The sequence below is a fragment of the Lates calcarifer genome, linkage group LG7_2, assembly GCF_001640805.2.
Source record: "Lates calcarifer isolate ASB-BC8 linkage group LG7_2, TLL_Latcal_v3, whole genome shotgun sequence".
Classification (NCBI taxonomy): Eukaryota; Metazoa; Chordata; class Actinopteri; family Centropomidae; genus Lates; species Lates calcarifer.
In genome coordinates this window covers 7,692,868-7,715,090 of record NC_066854.1, presented here as the reverse complement: position 1 = coordinate 7,715,090, position 22,223 = coordinate 7,692,868, and the positions used below count along the sequence as shown (strand labels likewise).

Here is a 22,223-nt window from a genome sequence, read left to right as displayed (position 1 = left end):
AATAATTTTTTCATGGTCCGACTTGCAACACGGTCTGAGTTCCACTCACTCAACGAGCTGGGTGGTGACGGGTGGGTTCAGGGTAAAAAAAATTTTGATATGCAAATTAGTGTATAAATTAATATCATTTGCATAAAAGGGGGTGTGGTTTAGAGGTTTTTATTCAATGCATTTTTTGTATAGAAAATAAGAGAAATTTTGGAGGAAAAATTTTATTCTTAAGTGTTACATTGAAAAAAGAAAAATGTCAAAAATTTGAATGGAAAAATTAAAAAAATGTCAATGGGAAAAAAAACAGAAAAAAATAAAATAAAAAAAAAACGGGGCGCCCATATAGGCTCATGTGCCCCAGCTAAGTGTTTATTGCATGTTATTCCCATGCTCATCTACACTGTCCTATCTGAGTAAAGGGCTGGGCCAAAGCATGTCCCATCCCTTTACTCTCATTCCTCTGCTATCTCTTCCTAACAGGAAACACAATACACACACAATTTATTGTCACACAATAAAAAGACATACAAAACAGTGAACAACAGTCAAAAATGTCATAATACAGTAAAGCATAACAATCATAAACACTTAAAAATACTCAATGTCACAGTAGAGTTGAGTCGTGTTGATTTCAGTGGGAAGAGGGTCAGTCGGACACAGAAGTGATTCTGGATGAAAGAAAACAACAGTATTTAGATGGACAGACTGACAACATGATACTAAGACGACTACTACTGATGAGCTTGGACACTTAAAGATCACCTTTGGCAGTAAATTTTGAGGCTATACAAACAAATGCAAACACTAAAAGAAAAGGAAAAGGAAAAGGAAAAGGTAAAGGGACTGCGACTTGTAATCTTACCTGAAGCAGACAAAGTGTGAACGCCTGTCCGAGCGCTCTTGACTCCCTGGCGTTAGGAGATATGCGACAGCACTGGTGGCGTTTCAGAGACCTGTATGTAGGGTGTTATGAAACAGAGAAAACTTAATTAATAAGAGACAAGAAGAACACTAAACTACACTACACTATATGACACCAGATTATATTCTCTTACACTAATAAATTTTGTAAGTTTCTATTCTGTTCTAAATGACAGAGTCAGACTACAAAGAATAAACACTGACCTTCTGGAAACATCTTCATGTCTGTCTCTTCTCTCTGTGATTGAATGGTTGAAGTTTGAATTCTGTGGAGAAAAACACAACAAACATGTAACTTTTAACACATCAACATAAAAGCGTTTCTGGGTATTGAACGCTCGATAGAAGTAAAAGACACTAAATTCTTCTTGTTCTGGATTCATCAGTTACATTTGTTTTCTACACAAACACAGAAGAAGCTGCTCTGACTGGAGAAGTCACAACAGCAGTGGATTGAAATGTTTATTTCTCCATCGTAAGATAAATTTTAACTAAATTTGGTCAAGAGATGCAGACAAAACGAGAGACACATAACCAAGATGATATATAACTTAACACCAGTGCTCTGTGTTGGACAGGTGATGAAGCTGTTTGTGAATTACCTGGAGGCCTCTGTCCTGGTCTAAACAATTCCTTCATTGTCCAAAGATTCTCTGATCGTGGACGTGAAGTGGAGACACCTGGAGGACATAAAGAGAGAAACATACAAAGCACAATGATCAATACACCGTGACCTGTTCATCAACAGCTTAACCATGAAAACACAGAAAAATATTCAACATTACAGCTGAACCACAACATTTTCCAAACATTAGAGGAGTGTCTCAGAAAATGAGCTGTCACATATGACAAGACAAAGTATTACATCTTTGAGAACCAATCATAATAAATATTTGACAAATCACATGGAACCTTAAAAACTTTCATTTAAGTACATTTTTGAAAGCAGGATTTTAACTTGTGATATTTTTAATTATACTTCACACAGAAAATTACCTCACAACTATTTAGAGTTTTTATGTATTATTATAACTGCTACTATTTTCTGACATGATTAATCAGTAATTATTCAACACTAATCGCATGAAATACAGAGCAGAGGCCTGTACTACGAATCGAAGTTACTGGGTTAACAGGGTGACGTCAGGTGTACCATCCCAGTTAATCTGTACCACAAAAGGTGGATAGGTTTTACCCGGGGTAATTAACACTGCATCTCTAAACTGCTACTTCTACCTAAGTACCGCACAACAGAGAGAGGCTGACTCTGAAGGACAGGGATTGTCTAAAGACCGTCACTCCCCTCACCCACCAATAAATGGTGATTTTTATGCTCCGCATTTTCCACTTTTAATTTTTCAAATTTGTAATTTTTCTTTCTCACAGTCAAGCAGCAGAATTTAGCATCATTACTGTTGCATATTATCGATTTCAATAATCCTTTAAATGTGGCTGGGGGTACTATTGTCCTGAGAGACAATATAATGCAGCAGGCTGTTGTAAATGTAGCACAAAGGTGAGTCAGAGGTTTACAGTTGATAATGAAGCACGGTAAGCTTTGTGGAACACACTGGCAGAGAGATGCAAGACAGCAGAGGACGTGAGACTATTAGACGACACTACGATTGTATTAGACGACTACAACAGCAGCAGAACTGACTAGACTAGACTACTGGATGACAGTACTATAATAGACTACTATTATATTAGACTACTTCAACAACAACAACAACAGCAGAACAGACTAGACAAGACTACTGGATAATAGTACTATATTAAATGACGCTACTACAACTACAACAGACTAGATGACAATACTGTGGTAAACACCACTACTATATTAGACTACTACTACATCAACAACAACAGCAAAACAGACTAGACAAGACAACTAGATAATAGTACTATATTAAATGACACTACTACTATATCATACCAACACATGCAGTATTAATGATGGGAAATATGAATGTGTACCACTTTATAGAATCTTGTTACATACTGTTAACATGAAGTTCATACGTATACAGCCAGAGTGTTCCAGGCAGATCGTCATTCACAGTGAGTAACAGCTCATTCTCAAACATGTGACCCACGTGTTGACTGTAATCCAAGTATCTGAAAAACCATCTCATATTTTCCGTGTCCTTACAGCTCATATTACAGATTAAGAATCCAGAGAACGTGTGACCAGTCTCCCTGGCTTTGTTGACAGCTGCGGTTTTACATTGTGTCGTTAGAGTCTCTTTAAATTCCTCGTAAAACCGACAGAATTAACGTGCGCTCGTCATCTGACAATTACGAGAATTAGGTCGACACTGACTCAACTTACTGACATCTTCACCGTCGCCGTAGTTAACGCAGATCGAGGCAGCCGACGTCTGTCAACCCTGACGTTCCTTGATAACCCGAGTTAAATCACAGTGGGTTAAACTCCCTTCGTAGTCCAGGCCTCTGTTTGGTTTTTAAGGTGGGAGCTGGTGTTTGTGTCCAGGCTGCAGCAGCTGAACCAGTAAACCTGGAAAACACAAGTCCAAAAAAAACAAAAAAAAAAAAAAAACAGTTCACCTCCAACACCTGAACAATGTAGAAGAATACAACACTGAAAACTAAACACTGCAACCAACAATCACACTTTGACTTTTGACGTGAATAAATTCATCATGTTACTACAATAGTACTTCATTGATCTCAGAGAGGAAAGCCATTTTTAAAATCTTTTTTATAATAATTTCAGTCACGACAAACAAATGGTGAGGGGATCGATCAATGGCTATGGATAGATTACTACCACAAAGCTATAAAGACACACAAACGCCAAAGAGGCAAAAAACTAAATTGCAAAATGATCAATGCCACACTGAAAACTGCTAGACCCGCAACTAGAAGAAACGTGACGACGATAATCCACCATAAACTGACTTAAAATGACCAAGCTGGAGCTACAAACTACAAAGAAGCAGTAAAATGCTACGGTATGCTAATGGCGTGCTAGTGATGGTACAGAGATGCAAACAGTTGTAGACAAACACACTAAAACAGTTTGCAACGACGTGGCAGGGACGCATTAGCCACAGAAACACAAACACACTTTAACCCAAACAAACAACAACACGCCAAAAAGGGAGCATCGCCAAAAACATCCTCAAACGATAAGGCTAATGCTAACACCCATGCCACGTGTTAGCATAGTAATGCTAACACCCAGGTGTTAGCCTCACCTCGTCGCCGCAGAACAGCTCCACAAAAAACAGCTCCACAGTTTGTTTTAGCATCCCACCTGTGCTCGACAAAAAGTTTAGGCATCTGGAGGTTCGGCGGTGACGTTCGCTCGCACTACTGGCAAACGGAGGCGACGTTTCGAACGTGGTTCATATCTGACTCGCCTCTCTGAACAGCTCCTCCCAGAAGCTCGTGACCAATGACGACATACGTCAGACACGGAAGGAGCCTCATTCCCCTCTGTGTCACTCAGTTCGGCTTCCGGCTCTACCTCCCGGCGGCACATAGCCCGGGTCACCGCACAGGTTGTAAAAACACCAGGAAAACACTGCGCACTTTCATCGGGTGTCTCTGCAACAGAAGGAGAGGAGGTTACCACTGGAAGCGGAGGACCCTCGGCCCACACCCGGCGACCAGCCAGGTCATTCCCCAGAATGACATCCACGCCTGGGATTGGCAGCGCAGGACGTACGCCCATCACCGCGTCGCCCTGGACCAGTCCACAGTCCAACTCCAGTTTGTACACAGGAATAGGTACTATGTTTAACCCCACTCCCCGCATTAGGATGTAATCACCAGTATCAGTGCAGTGAGAAAAAGGCAGAACAGAGCTAACAATAAAGGAATCGAAAGCCCCTGTGTCTCTTGACAATGACACGTGACCATCAGACACAAACGCTGAGAAATCCCGCTGCCCAGGGCTGCAATTCACTGCAGTTTCTACCTGTGTATCGAAAGGAAGGGGAGAGAGAGAAACGGAACAGGGAGAGATGACACTAGAGGAAATACTACCAGGCGACTCGACCGCACTGAAATACCTGACCGGAGCAGCAAGTGCCACAGGCTTCACCTGCGCATTACTGAACCCGCCTTTAGGTCCAGCCTTTGCGGGACACTCATTTTTCCAGTGCCCTCTGCCTTTGCAGTAATTACATCTCTTACTGGAATCATAATACAATTGACTCCGGGCGGCCTTTTCTGACGTAGTATGGCGACGACCGGCCGTCTCCTCCCACCGTTTACCAGCTGGCCGAAACTTACTACTATCGCCCCTGAAACCAGATTCAGTCCGCACCCTGTGCTCATGGTCCACACGGTGAGTCAGCACATACTCATCTGCCAGCGCAGCAGCCTCAGCAGAGGTCTTCACCTTGTGTTCCGCAACAAATGTAGCAATATTACTAGGCAATGAGTTTTTAAACTGCTCCAGCACAACCAGGTCACACAATGCTTCATAAGTATGAACACCAAGCGAAGTACACCAACGATCAACGATCCCGAGACAACTGCTCCAACCACTTTCGTCACCACACTACAAATCCCCCCCCAAAATTCTCTTTCCGCTGAATCAACAGCTTAAGGATGTGATGGAAACATTCGCTCATGTTTTTTTTCTTTTTAATGTGTTTTTAAATGATTTCATACTTAATTTATAGAACTATTTATTTAAAAAGCAAAATTTTGAAGGTTGATTTTATACTTGATATTTTAAGGCTTTCAATTTATCAATTTATTAAAAGGTTTCAATTCTGTTCTAAAGTTTTATATTTTCTGTCAAACTGCAGCTGAGATAATGACAGAGTCAGACTAAAAAATCAACACTGACCTTCTGGAAACATCTTCATGTCTGTCTCTTCTCTCTGTGATTTAATGGTTGAAGTTTGAATTCCGTGGAGAAAAATGCAATAAACATGTAACTTTTAACACATCAAAATAAAGTGTTTCTGGGTATTGAACTTCAAACTGTACAGATAGAGATAGAAGGACACTAAATTTACAAAGAAACCAGACAAGACTGCTGGATGACAGTACTATATTAAATGACACTACTACTGTATCAGACCAAAACATGCAGTATTAATGATGGGAAATATGAATGTGTACCACTTTATAGAATATTTCTATTTCATCCAGGTTCAGATTTCCACTGAGGCTGAAATACTGTTAACATGAAGTTCATACTCAACATAACAGCATTACATTCATACATACATTTTCTGTGTCCTTACAGCTCATATTACAGATTAAGAATCCAGAGAACGTGTGACCAGTCTCCCTGGCTTTGTTGACAGCTGCGGTTTTACATTGTGTCGTTAGAGTCTCTTTAAATTCCTCGTAAACCCACAGATTTAACGTGCGCTCTTCATCGGAGAATTGAGTCGACACTGACTCAACTTACTGACATCTTCACCGTCGCCGTAGTTAACGCAGATCGAGGCAGCCGACGTCTGTCAACCCCGACGTTCCTTGATAACCCGAGTTAAATCAGAGTGGGTTAAACTCCCTTCGTAGTCCAGGCCTCTGTTTGGTTTTTAAGGTGGGAGCTGGTGTTTGTGTCCAGGCTGCAGCATCTGAACCTGGAAAACACAAGTACAAGGCATGAAAAACAAAGAACCTTATTAATAAAGAATAGTTCATCTCCAAAACCTGAACAGTATAGAAAAATACAACACTGAAAACTAAACACTTCAACCAACAATCACACTTTGACTTTTGAGGTGAATAAATTCATCATGTTACTACAATATGACTTCATTGATCTCAGAGAGGAAAGCCATTTTTAAAATCGTTTTTATAATAATTTCAGTCACAGTCACCACAAACAAATGGTGAGGGGATCGATGAATGGCTGTGGATAGATTACTACTACAAAGACACGCCAACGAGGCAAAAAACTAAATTGCAAAATGATCAATGCCACACTGAAAACCGCTAGACCCGCAACTAGAAGAAACGTGACGACGATAATCCACCATAAACTGACTTACAATGACCAAGCTGGAGCTACAAACTACAAACGAAGCAGTAAAATGCTACGGTATGCTAATGGCGTGCTACTGATGGTACAGAGATGCAAACAGACGAACAGACTAAAAACAGTTGGCAACAACGTGGCAGGGACGCCTTAGCCACAGAAACACAAACACACTTTAACCCAAATAAACAAAAACGACGCCAAGAAGGAAACCCCACCAAAAAACATCGTTAAATGATAAGGCTAATGCTAACGCTCCACGTTTATGCTAACGTTAACATTAACGCTTGCTACTAATGCTAATTGCCTCGGAGCCGCAGGTGTGCCCACCGTTCAATCTCACCCGTGTTCGACAAAAACAGCTCCAGAATTTGTTTTAGCATCTCACCCGTGTTTGAAAAAAAGTTTAAGCATCCGGACCTAGCAGTACTGGCAAACAGAGGTAATGCTACAAACATGGTTCATATCTGTCTCTCCTCCCAGAAGCACGTGACCAATGACGACATACACTTTGTGCCTCTTATTTTGAAACGCCGTCAAAACGGAAGTCGTCTCGTCACTCTCTCTAACTTGACGCAGCTTCGCTGGGTCACGCTGCAATCCAGCCAGTATTCCGTGCAGAAAAATGCAATAAACATTAATATAAAGATGTAACTTTTAACACATCAAAATAAAGTGTTTCTGGGTATTGAACTTCAAACTGTAGAGATAGAAGTAAAGGACACTAAATTTACAAAGAAACCAGACAAGACTACTGGATGACAGTACTATATTAAATGACACTACTACTGTATCAGACCAAAACATGCAGTATTAATGATGGGAAATACGAATGTGTACCACTTTATAGAATCTTTATATTTCATCCAGATTCAGATTTCCACTGAGGCTGAAATACTGTTAACATGAAGTTCATACTCAACATAACAGCATTACATTCATACATATACAGCCAGAGTGTTCCAGGCAGATCATCATTCACAGTGAGTAACAGCTCAATTTCAGACATATGACCCACGTGTTGACACTAATCCAAGTATCTGAAAAACCATCACAATGCCACACTGAAAACTGCTAGACCCGCAACTAGAAGAAACGTGACGACGATAATCCACCAGTAAACTGACTTACAATGACCAAGCTGGAGCTACAAACTACAAACGAAGCAGTAAAATGCTACGGTATGCTAATGGCGTGCTACTGATGGTACAGAGATGCAAACAGACGAACAGACTAAAAACAGTTGGCAACAACGTGGCAGGCACGCCTTAGCCACATAAACACAAACACACTTTAACCCAAACAAACAAAAACGACGCCAAGAAGGAAACCCCACCAAAAAACATTGTTAAATGATAAGGCTAATGCTAACGCTCCACGTTTATGCTAACGTTAACATTAACGCTTGCTACTAATGCTAATTGCCTCGCAGCATCTCACCCTGTTGACAAAAACAGCTCCAGACTTTAGCATCTCACCTGTGTTCGACAAAAAGTTTAAGCATGCAGACCTAGCACTACTGGCAAACAGAAGCAATGCTACAAACGTGGTTCATATCTGCCTCTCCTCTCTGAACAGCTCCTCCCAGAAGCTCGTGACCAATGACGAGCCACGTCGTGACCAATGATGACATACACTTTCGGCCTCTTATTTTGAAACTCCGTCAAAACGGAAGTCGTCTCGTCACTCTCTCTAACTTGACGGCGGCGGCGCTGGCCAGGTGAATACCTGCGTACCGCGTTAACCGAGCGGACTTGTCTTGACACAGGTTGGTGTAGGGGAAAGCTGCAGGGAGGTCGTGACGATGTTGGTTTGCAGTGACCGTGCACGCCCCTGCGCGCTCCCCCCAACATCTATAATATAGTTTTGTGTACATTGTGGCTCCTTCAATGCTCGATGCTCTTGGCTTGTTTGTTATCTTACGGAGACGAAATACTGTTGGGAAATGTTTTTAAGCGAGAGGAGAGGCAGTTTGCTTTGGAGTGAAGGAGGCCTGAGCAAAACACAAGCTCCCACTAGTTGTCGGTTCTCTGGTGAATCCATGAAGACAGGGAGACAGTGGAAACTCTGTGTGTGAGCACGAGCCACAGCAGCTGTCCCCATCCCATGAGGGTTTTATTTCATCCTCTGCTTTAACTTCTGTCCTTTTTTCCTGACCCCCAAACTTACAGATCCGCCTGCTTCTCCTTTGCAAAAACCCTTTAAACTGCACCTTTCAAAGCCTAATATAAGTCAAATAACCTCTTTTATAAATCCACAAACTCATTCATAAGGTTCACTAGCAGAGATAAAAAATCTCACCCTTCATTTCATTGTGGTGGTGGTGTCTCGGCTCTTTGGCTCTCCACAAAGGCTTCATCTGTTTAGTTTTTCCATGGCATAAATATTGATTTGAATGACAGGCGCGTGCAGCGCACACACACTTCGAGTTGGTGAGTGTTGCCACGATTATCCTAACTTAATCTGCTCTGGCTGTTTCGTGTGTGTTGTCAGTGCCGAGGTCACAAGTCAGGTCAAGAGGGCAGAGGGTCTCTCTCTGTTGCTGTGAGAGACCTGGGGCGGATGGTGCACGCAAATCGTTTTTAGTGTTTGTTTTAACCTCCCAGATCAATCTGTTACAGACAGATTATTTTGATAACTGTGGAATTGTTAAGTACTTTTTCGAGCTTCAGTTTTGAGGATTTGCATATTCTTGCTTTTTTAAGTGACTGTAAACAAATACACCCTCTACTGTATGTCTCTCTATGTGCTCTTTAGCTTAGCTTTGTTGTACGTGCATTCAGCGTTACCAGTCTCCAAACAGAAAAAGCATCATCCTGTTGCTGCTGCAGTTGCCGGGAAGCATGACACACACCTGTTTGCTGCGACAGATGGTCTACAGAGCGCTCCTCTGTCCGTGTGTTTGGATACGGTCAGCTGCTGTATCTTCTCCACCTCGTCGTCGTTATCTGACTCGTCAAGCAGACACAGAACACATTCTTATTTAATCAGGCAGTTGTTTCCCTATTGAGCCACTAAGCTGGAAGAACTCTTATTTTACTTGGCAACTGAGAACACACGCTAAAGCACACCTCTGTTGCTCTTTATTACACACTAACCTGTTTGTGCCGAGATCAATTCTGCTGGATATTAAGCCTTATCTTTTTATCCTCTGCTGTTATTTATAACTTGGTGGTGGGACTGTACCCCTTCTGATTTAATTCACATTTTTTAAATCTTTGATGAACTGTTTACTGAATAAAAATGGCCTGTAAACTTTCTCAGAACCTAAGGTGTCACTGTCAGTGTCATTTTTAAATATTTAAATTGGAGCTGTAATGATCAGTTAATCTGCAGGTTTTCATTCATTCATTTTGGCTGTGGGGCTTTTTATGAACAAAATGATTCAATGATTAATTGAGAAAATAATTAGCAGTAATCAATAACCATTAGTCGCGGTCCTAATTTGATTTGCAGAGCTGTTTATGGCAGAGCTGACATATAGAGACTAACAGCTATTCACACCCACCTTCACCAAGTAACCTAACCTGGAGAAAGCCAGAGTACTCAGGGAGACTGTAGACTCCACACACAAAATACCTGGGTGAACCACGGTTCCAACCTCCATCTTGCTGCACCGCCGTGCCGCCCCAAAACAAGAAATGATTATTGATTGGTTAATTGATTTCTGTTAAATGATCACCACTACCTGCACACCATCATGTGAGCTAATATTACTTACAAAAATACATTTTCTTGTGTTTTTATAAAAGCTTTTTCTCACTGTGCATCATCATCATCATCAGAAAAATGCTTAAACCACCTCAACTGGCTTCTTGCAGCATGAAGCCCCTCACTCCTATCCTCCTTTCTAATTACATCTCACCTGATTATGCAGAATGTGTCCAGCTACTCTTTCTTTCCCTGTCACTAGTGAAACCTTGTGACTGCAGCTGTGGGTGGGAAAAAAAGATCAGCAGTGACAATGAGAGGTTTGTTTTCTGGCTAAGCTTGGTGCCATAGAACACCCACATTACTCGAGCTGATGCTCCTAATCAGACATCATCATGTACTGTCAGACGACCTCATGTTCCGCTCACTGATTAGCTTAGAGACAACGAGAACATTAATGCACATTTATTGTATAATGTCCATAAAACTATGAGATTCCTCTTGCACAAGTTAGGTTTTAGATTTGCTATGTTAGATTTTCTACCTCAGGTTTGTAAAAACTTCTACTTTTTGGCAAGTGTTTGTCATGTTCTGACCATAAACACAGACATTTATTGTGATAATTACTGAAATTTTTTAGTGAGAAAACATTTGTCACCGCTTTAAAATCAACTCTTAACATGTGAGCAAAAGCAAAAGCACAAATACATCACTGCATTACTTTGGATTCATATCAATGAAGATATGGTCATTTTATTTTGTTAAAATTATTCAAATTCTTAAAAGCCCCTCCTCTCCCCCTCCCTCTGGTCTCTGCACCTCATTGTGAGCCCACTGCGCTCTGATTGGTCTAAAAGCAGCCACTCTAGACGAGCGAATGGCAGACATTGTTGGTCCATCTGTTCTGCCACGCATTGTCCAACTTGCCTGCTTAAGTAAAGCTTGAGTAAAGCATGAAAAACAATGGAAAAACAGAGAAAAACACTCAAATACTGTCATAGTAGAGTAAGGCGTAAAAAAAACAATGGAAAAACAGTCACAAACACTCAAATATTGTAATAGTACAGTAAGGCATGAAAAACAGTAATAAACACTCAAAAAAGGTCATAGTACAGTAAAGCATGAAAAACAATGGAAAAACAGTCACAAACACTCAAATACTGTAACAGTACAGTAATGCATGAACAAACAGTAAAACAGTCAAAAAACATCATAGTACAGTAAGGCATGAAAAACACTCAAAAAATGTCACAGTACAGCAAGGCATAACAAACAGTGGAAAAACACCCAACAACACTTAAATAATGTCACAGTATAATAAGGCATGGACAACACTCAAAAACAAATGTCATAAAATACTAAGGCATGGAAAACAGTTAAAAATACTCAATGTCACAGTAAAGTGTCAAAAGTTTTGTCCTTTGAGATCAGTAGAGTCGGGTTGATTTCAGTGGAGTGTCAGTTAGAGACAGAAGTGATTCTGTCTGTTGGACATGATACTACTATATAAGACAACTACTGCTGAGCTTGGACACTTAAAGATCACCTTTGCCAGTAAATTTTGACGCTGTACAAACAAATGCAAACACTAAAAGAAAAGGGACTGCCAGTTGTAATCTTACCTGATGCAGACAAAGTGCGAGAGCCCCAGCTTTGGTTTACAGGTTCTGTGAACACCTGTCCAAGCGCTCTTGACTCCGTGACGTTACGGGATAACCATCGATACGCGACGTCAGAAGCTGTTCTTGTGAAACTGACGGCACTGGTGGCGTTTCAGAGACCTGTACGTAGGGCGTTATGAAACAGAGAAAAATCAACAGCTTAAACTTTACAAAAAATAATTAATAAGAGACAAGAAGAAGACTAAACTACACTATATGAGACCAGATAGACACAATTATATTCTCTTCGACTAATACATTTTGAAGTTTCTATTCTGTTCTAAAGTTTTATATTTTCTGTCAAACTGCAGCTGAGAGAATGACAGAGTCAGACTAAAAAATCAACACTGACCTTCTGGAAACATCTTCATGTCTGTCTCTTCTCTCTGTGATTTAATGGTTGAACTTTGAATTCTGTGGAGAAAAACACAACAAACATTCATATAAACATGTAACTTTTAACACATCAACATAAAAGCGTTTCTGGGTATTGAACGCTCGATAGAAGTAAAAGACACTAAATTCTTCTTGTTCTGGATTCATCAGTTACATTTGTTTTCTACACAAACACAGAAGAAGCTGCTCTGACTGGAGAAGTCACAACAGCAGTGGATTGAAATGTTTATTTCTCCATCGTAAGATAAATTTTAACTAAATTTGGTCAAGAGATGCAGACAAAATGAGAGACACATAACCAAGATGATATATAATTTAACACCAGTGCTCTGTGTTGGACAGGTGATGAAGCTGTTTGTGAATTACCTGGAGGCCTCTGTCCTGGTCTAAACAATTCCTTCATTGTTCAAAGATTCTCTGATCGTGGACGTGAAGTGGAGACACCTGGAGGACATAAAGAGAGAAACATACAAAGCACAATGATCAATACACCGTGACCTGTTCATCAACAGCTTAACCATGAAAACACAGAAAAATATTCAACATTACAGCTGAACCACAACATTTTCCAAACATTAGAGGAGTGTCTCAGAAAATGAGCTGTCACATATGACAAGACAAAGTATTACATCTTTGAGAACCAATCATAATAAATATTTGACAAATCACATGGAACCTTAAAAACTTTCATTTAAGTACATTTTTGAAAGCAGGATTTTAACTTGTGCTATTTTTAATTATACTTCACACACAGAAAATTACCTCACAACTATTTAGAGTTTTTATGTATTATACATATTATTATTATGTACGTTTTTATGTATTCTGATATGATTAATCAGTCATTATTATATTAAATACAGAGCAGAGGCCTGTACTACTAAACAAAGTTTCTGGGTTATGACGTGGTGACATCAGATGTACCATCCCAGTTAATCTATACTATGAAAAGTGGATAGGTTTTACCCGGGGTAATTAATGCTGCATCTCTAAACTGCTACTTCTACCTAAGTACCGCCCCACAGGTGGATACAACAACAGAGAGAGGCTGACTCCAAAGGACAGGGATTGTCTAAAGACCGTCACTCCCCACACCCACCAATAAATGGTGTTTTTTATGCTCCGCATTTTCCACCTTCAATTTTTCAAATTTGTAATTTTTCTTTCTCACAGTCAAGCAGCAGAATTTAGCATCATTACTGTTGCATATTATCGATTTCAATAATCCTTTAAATGGGGTTAGGGCTATTATTGTCCTGACAGACTGTTGTAATTGTAGTACAGTGCACAAAGGTGAGTCAGAGGTTTACAGTTGATAATGAAGCACAGTAACCTTTGTGGAACACACTGGCAGAGAGATGCAAGACAGCAGAGGACGTGAGACTATTAGACAACTACAACAGCAGCTGAACAGACTAGACAAGACTACTGGATGACAGTACTATATTAAATGACACTACTACTATATCAAACCAACACATGCAGTATTAATGATAGCAAATGTGAACCACTTTATAGAATCTTTATATTTCATTCAGATTTCCACTGAGGCTGAAATACTGTTAACATCAAGTTCATACTCAACATAACAGCATTACATTCATACGTATACAGCCACAGTGTTCCAGGCAGATCGTCATTCACAGTGAGTAACAGCTCATTCTCAAACATGTGACCCACGTGTTGACTGTAATCCAAGTATCTGAAAAACCATCACATATTTTCCGTGTCCTTACACCTCATATTACAGATTAAGAATCCAGAGAACGTGTGACCAGTCTCCCTGGCTTTGTTGACAGCTGCGGTTTTACATTGTGTCGTTAGAGTCTCTTTAAATTCCTCGTAAACCCACAGAATTAACGTGCGCTCTTCATCAGAGAATTAAGTCAACACTGACTCAACTTACGGACATCTTCACCGTCAGTAGGCAGCCGACGTCTGTCAACCCCGACATTCCTTGATAACCCGAGTTAAATCAGAGTGGGTTAAACTCCCTTCGTAGTCCAGGCCTCTGTTTGCTTTTTAAGGTGTGAGCTGGTGTTTGTGTCCAGGCTGCAGCATCTGAACCTGGAAAACACAAGTACAAGGCATGAAAAACAAAGAACCTCATTAATAAAGAATAGTTCATCTCCAAAACCTGAACAGTATAGAAAAATACAACACTGAAAACTAAACACTTCAACCAACAATCACACTTTGACTTTTGAGGTGAATAAATTCATCATGTTACTACAATATGACTTCATTGATCTCAGAGAGGAAAGCCATTTTTAAAATCGTTTTTATAATAATTTCAGTCACAGTCACCACAAACAAATGGTGAGGGGATCAATGAATGGCTGTGGATAGATTACTACTACAAAGACACGCCAACGAGGCAAAAAACTAAATTGCAAAATGATCAATGCCACACTGAAAACCGCTAGACCCGCAACTAGAAGAAACGTGACGACGATAATCCACCATAAACTGACTTACAATGACCAAGCTGGAGCTACAAACTACAAAGAAGCAGTAAAATGCTACGGTATGCTAATGGCGTGCTAGTGATGGTACAGAGATGCAAACAGTTGTAGACAAACAGACTAATAAACGCTTGGCAACAACGTGGCAGGGACGCATTAGCCACAGAAACACAAACACACTTTAACACAAACAAACAAAAACGTGCCAAAAAGGGAACATCGCCAAAAACATCCTCAAACGATAAGGCTAATGCTAACGCTCTATGTTGATGCTAACGTTAATGTTAACGCTTGCTACTAATGCTAATGCTAACACCCATGCCACGTGTTAGCATGGTAATGCTAACACCTGGGTGTTAGCATTCTCCTCCCAGAATGCTAACACCAGCATTAGCCTCACCTCGCCGCCGCCACAGAACAGCTCCACAAAAAACAGCTCCAGAGTTTGTTTTAGCATCTGACCCGTGTTCGACACAAAAACAGCTCCAGAGTTTGTTTTAGCATCTCACCTGTGCTCGATAAAAACTTTAAGCATCCGGACCTCGGTGGCGACGTTCCCTCGCACTACTGGCAAACAGAGGCAATGATTTGAACGTGGTTCATATCTGATTCGCCTCTCTGAACAGCTCCTCCCAGAAGCTCGTGACCAATGACGAGCCACGTCGTGACCAATGACGACATACGTCAGCTAACAGGAAGATGCTCTACTACTATTGCGAATCTGAGACTGAGACGGTAAACACATTTAAGCACCAAAACACTTTAGGACACAGTTAAAGGTGCGTTTTCACAAAATGTTAAATATCGAACCATTTTTTTAAAATTATAAAACACTATGCAAGTACTTTGGAAGGTTAATTTAAAAAAACTGTGCAATATATGTCGAGGTTAGAACCCATATATACATTATAAAGAGAGGTTAAAAATCCATCACATGTACCCGTGAGACTCATATATTGTGGAGAGGTAGGGACACTTGGAATGCCAAGCTCAGCATTTTCTTACGTCATTATGCATAAATAGTGTGTGGTATAGCCAATATATATTTTCCCTACCTGAGATGAAGGGGAGGTGTTCACGCTTCTAAAGGGATTCAGAATCAGTGCTAAATACATCTGATTTTAATGCTGGAGGAGTATTTCATCGAACCACTGCTACACCCCCACCCCCCCCAAAACTGACATTTTGTCACACGTGTGGCTCATCCAGATTAAATTACTGAGTAATTTAGATGTTATACTGTGACAGGCTTTTCTTCCATAACTTGTGAAATGACTTTGAGTTTGTGCATTTTTAAATTGTCCCTTCAGATATTTACTTTTTTCATAAAGTTTACAGACTTGTTAGAGACAGATTAGAGATAATGAGTTTTAGCCTCTTGATTTCCAGAATCCCTGCTCCTACATTTCCCATAATGCTACTGGATGGCGTCTTTCATGATGCCATCGTTCAAACCGTGATTACAGTTCCCGTTCCCGACCTGCAAATTTTACCATCTTGGAATAATGTGAATTCTCCCAAATCCCATTTTGTTGATTTTGTGTGAAGGCACCATTAGATCTTTGAAACTCCACATACCCAGGCCTTTGTTAAAAATGAACCGTTATGGTTTGTCAAAGCAGTGAAATCACAGCTGGTGTACATAGGTACAGCTCCAGCAGTAACTTTTGCAGCAGCTGCTTAGTTGAGGCCGATAGACCATTACATGGCAATTTATTTTCCAATACTAGGTAGAAACCCTGAAAGAATAATATATGGAACATGGACTAGAGCTTGTGTTAAAGGCATGCTCAAACAATACATACAGGCAATTTGTATTCACTTTTTTGGTCAGAATAAGAAGGCATGATTTTCAGATATTGTCATGATATAATCTTTAATCAGACAAATGGGGTATTTTGGTCAGGTCACAAGTAAATTAATAAAAAGTATCAATAAATAATAGAAAAAGTTTCTCCACACAATCACATATAAAGGTCTACATATTGAATACAACAATGTAACAGGATGGTTAATTTGTATCTGTACAGTGGGGGTGAAAAAAAACAAAACAAAAACATCCATAGCATTTCTATACACACCAGCCAAATTCTATAATTCTGTAATGCCACTCTGTTGACAACAATGCTATGGTCGAATTGCAAATTTGCAATTTTAAAAATGTTTTTGTTGATATTGTAAGTTATTAAATAGCATGTACAAATACTTAAAATGGTTACTGGATGTAAAGATATTCAAGTGGGGATAATATATATATATCATATATATACAAACAAAAAACATAAGGAAACTTAAGACAAACATATTGAAATGTGCTGTTAAAAACTTAATTAAGCAGTCTCTTGTTTGTTTGTGATACTGCGGTGATCTCAGACAAGCTTAGCTGGTGTTAGATTCAGTGGCTGACAGGGAAAAAGCATGGAAGATTGTGGTGCTAATACTCAAGGCTAAGCTTAAATGTCTATTGCTGCCTTGAGAGGCTGCATCTGGAGGGAAGTAAAGCCTGGACAGAACAAGCTCAATACTTGTGATTAAACTTTTTCAATATGCTAACGCTATTTTTCAAAGGGATACAACAATATCTGTCCAAATAATAACCCCTCAGCTCTGGGAAATTGGGAGACTTATATCAACAGATATATCAAATGTTACAATAAAATCTTCAAATGAAGACAAGGATGGGAAATAAGTGTGCATCAGGGGAGGTGAATCAGCATGAAATGTTAACACAGTTCCATCATTTAGCGTGGTTTAATTCAGGCCGGTATTTCCCAGGTTAACAGCATCCTCTGCCACCTGGGAGCAGGAGGAAGAAGAAGAGAAATGAGGCGTTGAACGAGGAGAGAGATGGAGCCCAAACCACCAGTGTAGCCCAATTGATGCACACAACTAGTGGTGAATGTCCCTGTATTTGTGTTCTTGACTCCACACATTGTGATAATAAATAATAAAAATATGTAACATGAAGCGAATAGTGATGATTATGGTGGCTGTTAAAGGAAATAATCTGGACTTCTTCCTCTTTTTTTTTTTTTTTTTTAATTCTTCCTCTCGTTAAACAAAGCCAGCACATGTTCATCTACGCAGCTCGTCCCAGTCACTGGTCTGAGGAAGAGTCCTGCCACAGCGCCTGGGTCCATGGACCGCAGCGTGTTCAGGACGCCGCGCAGTCTGCTGAACCGGCTGACGTTTCCCCGGTGTGCCGTCCGCACGTGCTCGTACAGCGCGCGCTCTGCCTCCTTCTGGAGCGCCCGGATGTACTCCCGACACTCCAGCTCCGTCACTTCTGCGGGACAGAAACTTATTATTAAACAGTCAATTACAGTTGTTAAAATAATTTGTTACCCTAGCATGATGAAGTTACCAATGACAACACCCTACTATGCAATTCACCTACAATATTATATCTATAAGAATGATCAAATCAAATCCCAAAGGGAGCTGCCACTTCACTTCACATGAATCACAAACATTATGAAGTATGTAAATAACAAACAATGCAAGATAGACTTATGTATGAAAATAAATATAAATGATAGAGACTAAAGATAGACCCATATGCCCAAATATCCATATATATATATATATATATATATATATATATATATATATATATATATATATATATAAAGAGAGCCTGGAAATGAGATGAGAATAATCTAATATACAACAGACGCTATAGTTAATCTCATGATTAAAAAGTCCCCCTATCCTGACACAGAAGGCAACAGTATAACATCATATTACAGTGAGACTATACAGTGACAACTAATGTAGTAGATTAGAGTCAGACTATCAGTGACCAACTTTTACTGGTGTTATGCGGTAAACACTGACAGCTGAGTACTGTTTCTTACCCGGGGTGAACAGTATTGCTCCCTTCAGGAACGCATACTCTTTAACGCTGATCCTCAGTCCTCTGCACTTGACCAGAAACATTTTGATCCCCTCCACGTCGCCGACGGGCACCCCGGGGTCTTGAGTCTCGGCCGGAGCGCGCTGCTGTCGCTCCCTGCTGTGCGTTAAAATCCGGTGTAACAGACTGGGCTGCTGCCTCTCCACCGTGTCGAAGTCCACGGAGTCCTGCACCATGCCCAAAACCAGCAGCGGCGCCCAGCTCTTGCGCACGAGCCGCAGTTGGTCCTGCGCCGGCAGACCCCGAAAACACGGCACGTTCTTCACAAAGCGGAAAGTTTTCACGAGCACCTCGGAGGCCGCTTTGAAAACTAGCTGCGGTGCCCGAATGGACACCAGTTTCCTCTTGGACGCGCAGGAGCACATCCGGTGCGCGGCGGTCGTCTCCAGCCGCCGCTGCGGGCGCGCGGCGCCTCTGTTGAGGATGCTGTAGAGGATGCTGCACTGCGCTGTGTCCTCGCTGCCTGGACACTCACAACACGACATGACGCTCCTCAAAGCCTCCGACTGATTATGACCTCGTTTACTTGATTATCATCTTTTTTTATAGACTAGACTTTGGGCACCAGCCCTCCCTAAATACGCAAAAAAAAAAAAAAAAAAAAAAAAAAAAAAAAAAAAAAAAACCGCGTCCGGTGAACATTTTCACAATAAAAGCATAGCAATCTAGCAGCAGGTGTGCAACACTAACTCAAACATTAGCAGATTGATAAAAACACTATAAACATATGCAGGTGTTACTTTTCATTACATAATTATATGTTTTTAAATTAAAAATATGATATAGATCAATGCATTAAAGGGTTATGTGCAGATTATTTCCATGTTGGTAAAGAGAAAGAGTAACCCAACGCTAGCCTTAAAAATAACTGTTAGCAAACTGAATCTGGGGAGGTTAATCTCCAATATATTCAATCAGTGTTGTATTCATTATATTTGATATCAGTTAACATTAAATTTAGTGATTTTAATTGACTATATTGATATGTTAAGCCTTAATTGTGAAAGAGAGATGAGCCAGCATCCAGTCTTATGCCATGTCTAAATATGTCTAAGTGCAACATTCAAATAGGATTACTAATAGGTAAAATCAGGGCTGATCAAGACTTGATTTCACAGCCCTGTCTGTGTTTACATGCCTGAAACATCAGTCAGATATATTACAAACAACAAGTGCTTGTTTGCAATGACTGCAAGAGACCAGCACACAGGGAGGGGCATTGTGCATTCTGAGGAAGAATCCCCTCTGCTCAGCCTCTGAGGCCTAATTTGAGGTGTTTTGAATCAGAGTGTTGCATGATGTCAGATGGGGAGCGTGCTAAGTCCTGTTTGTCTATGCAAAGCAAAGTCTTGCAGATTGGTTTCAGAGGGCAGGATAGACTCCAGATAATGTGAGATCGGTTTCAATAAATCAGCACAAACAGAAATCACAGCCTCCTACCTACTGCCTGTTAGATCCACATAGGGATTCGAAAAAAGCTTCAGAGCCTCAAAAAAAAAGAAAAAAAGAAAAAAAAAAGGATTTGAGACAGCCTTATTCTTTGAGTTTCAGTTTTGCTTCAGCTCAGGAATCAGTGATCCCATCCTTTCTGACCTCTTTGGAATTGTGAAAACTTTTAAAACATTATCAAAAAAATCAAGTTACCCACTGGCTTGTTTTTCAGAATTTCTGAAAGTTGAAGACACAAGGCTCAGCGAGCAGGGACAGCTTCCAAGTTTAAATACAGTGGTCACTGATTCAAAAATGTCTTATGGAGTCTGACCGAGTGCAGCCTTGTGAGCGATGAAAGGGAATTTTGAGACTAGATCAAAGCGCAATATATGTGAGACCATCGTGCAGTTTTTGTCAGATGTCTCACAGCACAATCCTCTTTTGTCTCGTTGTGAAGGACAGCTTTCTGACTCAGAGAATCTAATCACACCGACAGAGGTATGTAGCCATTAAGAGTTTGATTCCATTTCCTCAGTTATAGGTCTGAAGCAGCAGAGTGACACAAGCATAAAAGGAAAGCTGCCCTCGGAGTATAATTACTTTACAAGGCCAGATGTTTCTTCTTGTGCGAGAATCTGTTTCTATAGTAACAAAGTGTCGCAGAAAACATACGTCTCAATTCAAACCAAGACAAACTATTGTGATTCCACAGAGATCACTGCGAGACATAAGTGGGATGAATATTATGCAGAATTCTGAAGGACCTAAGATGCTTTTCATAAAAGTTTGCCAATTATCCTTTACTGTATTTCTCAGGGTTGTATATGAAGAGCTTCATTCATCGTCAGGGCCTTTCACACGCTTTCATATTGCACTTAAACAAGCTCCAGCACCGACAAAAACCTTGAGTCAAAACACAGAAACCTCTCCTTTTGTTTCAGTTTTGTCTTTATAGCCAGTTTATGAGAAGAAGACCTTCTGCTGAAATCCACAAACAGAGAGAGCTGGCATTTTGACGACATATATGTATTGTAGAAAAGTTTGTTGGAGAAGAAGTTGAATCTATCTCAGTTACTTTCTGTTGCAGAACTTTTCTTGACTTGCAGCTGCAACCCGTTTAAATATAAATATATATACACACACAGTGTACAGCAAAGTAGTCGTTCCTCGTCCTCATCTGGACTATGACTGATCTCCGAGCCAACTCTGTATACATGACATTGTCTGTACTGTATGTTGTCGGTCTGTGCTTGACCTGACTAGCCTCCAGCTTAAGCAGTCACAGCTTGTAACTAATTAGGCTGATGAGGCAGCAGTGGACCAGCTGAGGAAGCACCCAGACAGGGCACCACCATCTCATCTTCAAGCTTCTAAATCCAAGAACAGTGTGTACTCGTGCAGTCTTGAGGTGTTACACTGCACGAGGCCCCCCACCTCCAAATTATATTCGAAGTTTTAATTTTTGTCCACTCTGAATGTAAATGACATTTGTTAAGTGTCAGTCCTTAAAGTGTGGTCTGCATGGTTCTTCAGCTCTGTGGCCAACTATTGAGGACTGCCCCCACTGTTGCTGCAGTCCAGACCTGTGTCATGTGTCTGTCTCAGCCCCGGTCCCTGTCCAGCCTTCTGATCACTATCCTGAGCAATGGTCTTTGTGTCTCTCTGGCCTCCCGGTCTCTGTCGTCCCTCTGGTTTCTGCCCACCTGCCTTCTGTTTTAGAGTCCACGACAATGACCTGAAAAGTTAAACATACACATATAGTTCTACAACAAATACACAAACATATATGTCATTTAGTAATCATTATTTAGTTT

At 40.5% G+C, this 22,223-nt stretch overlaps 2 protein-coding genes and 1 long non-coding RNA gene across 4 annotated transcripts in view; all 3 read right to left on the bottom strand.

The window, feature by feature from the left end:
• Nucleotides 1–356: 356 nt before the first annotated feature.
• LOC108872998 (uncharacterized) lies at nt 357–15,689 on the bottom strand. The gene is made up of 13 exons (XR_007809092.1): nt 15,572–15,689; nt 14,495–14,664; nt 12,964–13,041; nt 12,554–12,615; nt 12,163–12,321; nt 9,744–9,837; nt 6,127–6,491; nt 5,741–5,774; nt 3,245–3,430; nt 1,515–1,592; nt 1,117–1,178; nt 854–944; nt 357–659 (listed from the first exon to the last, which is right to left on the bottom strand). It is a non-coding gene; the product is annotated as an uncharacterized LOC108872998 (long non-coding RNA).
• Nucleotides 15,690–16,921: 1,232 nt separating this feature from the next.
• Nucleotides 16,922–19,568, bottom strand: LOC108872947 (nuclear receptor subfamily 0 group B member 1). Of its 2 annotated transcripts, none has more exons than XM_018660876.2 (2): nt 18,920–19,568; nt 16,922–18,348 (listed from the first exon to the last, which is right to left on the bottom strand). In XM_018660876.2, the coding sequence occupies exons 1-2, from the start codon at nt 19,461–19,463 to the stop codon at nt 18,101–18,103; spliced, it is 792 nt and encodes a 263-aa protein (XP_018516392.1). In that variant the 5' UTR covers nt 19,464–19,568; the 3' UTR covers nt 16,922–18,100. The 2 variants fall into 2 exon arrangements, with proteins under 2 accessions (XP_018516392.1, XP_018516393.1); XM_018660877.2 differs by having other exon boundaries at nt 16,922–18,345.
• A 1,757-nt stretch (nt 19,569–21,325) lies between these two features.
• Nucleotides 21,326–22,223, bottom strand: part of LOC108872986 (peripheral plasma membrane protein CASK) — a 40,173-nt gene continuing 39,275 nt past the window's right edge. Inside the window, exon 29 of the transcript XR_007809035.1 lies at nt 21,326–22,144. The gene's annotated coding sequence lies outside the window, so the exon portion shown is untranslated. The remainder of the gene's footprint in view (nt 22,145–22,223) is intronic.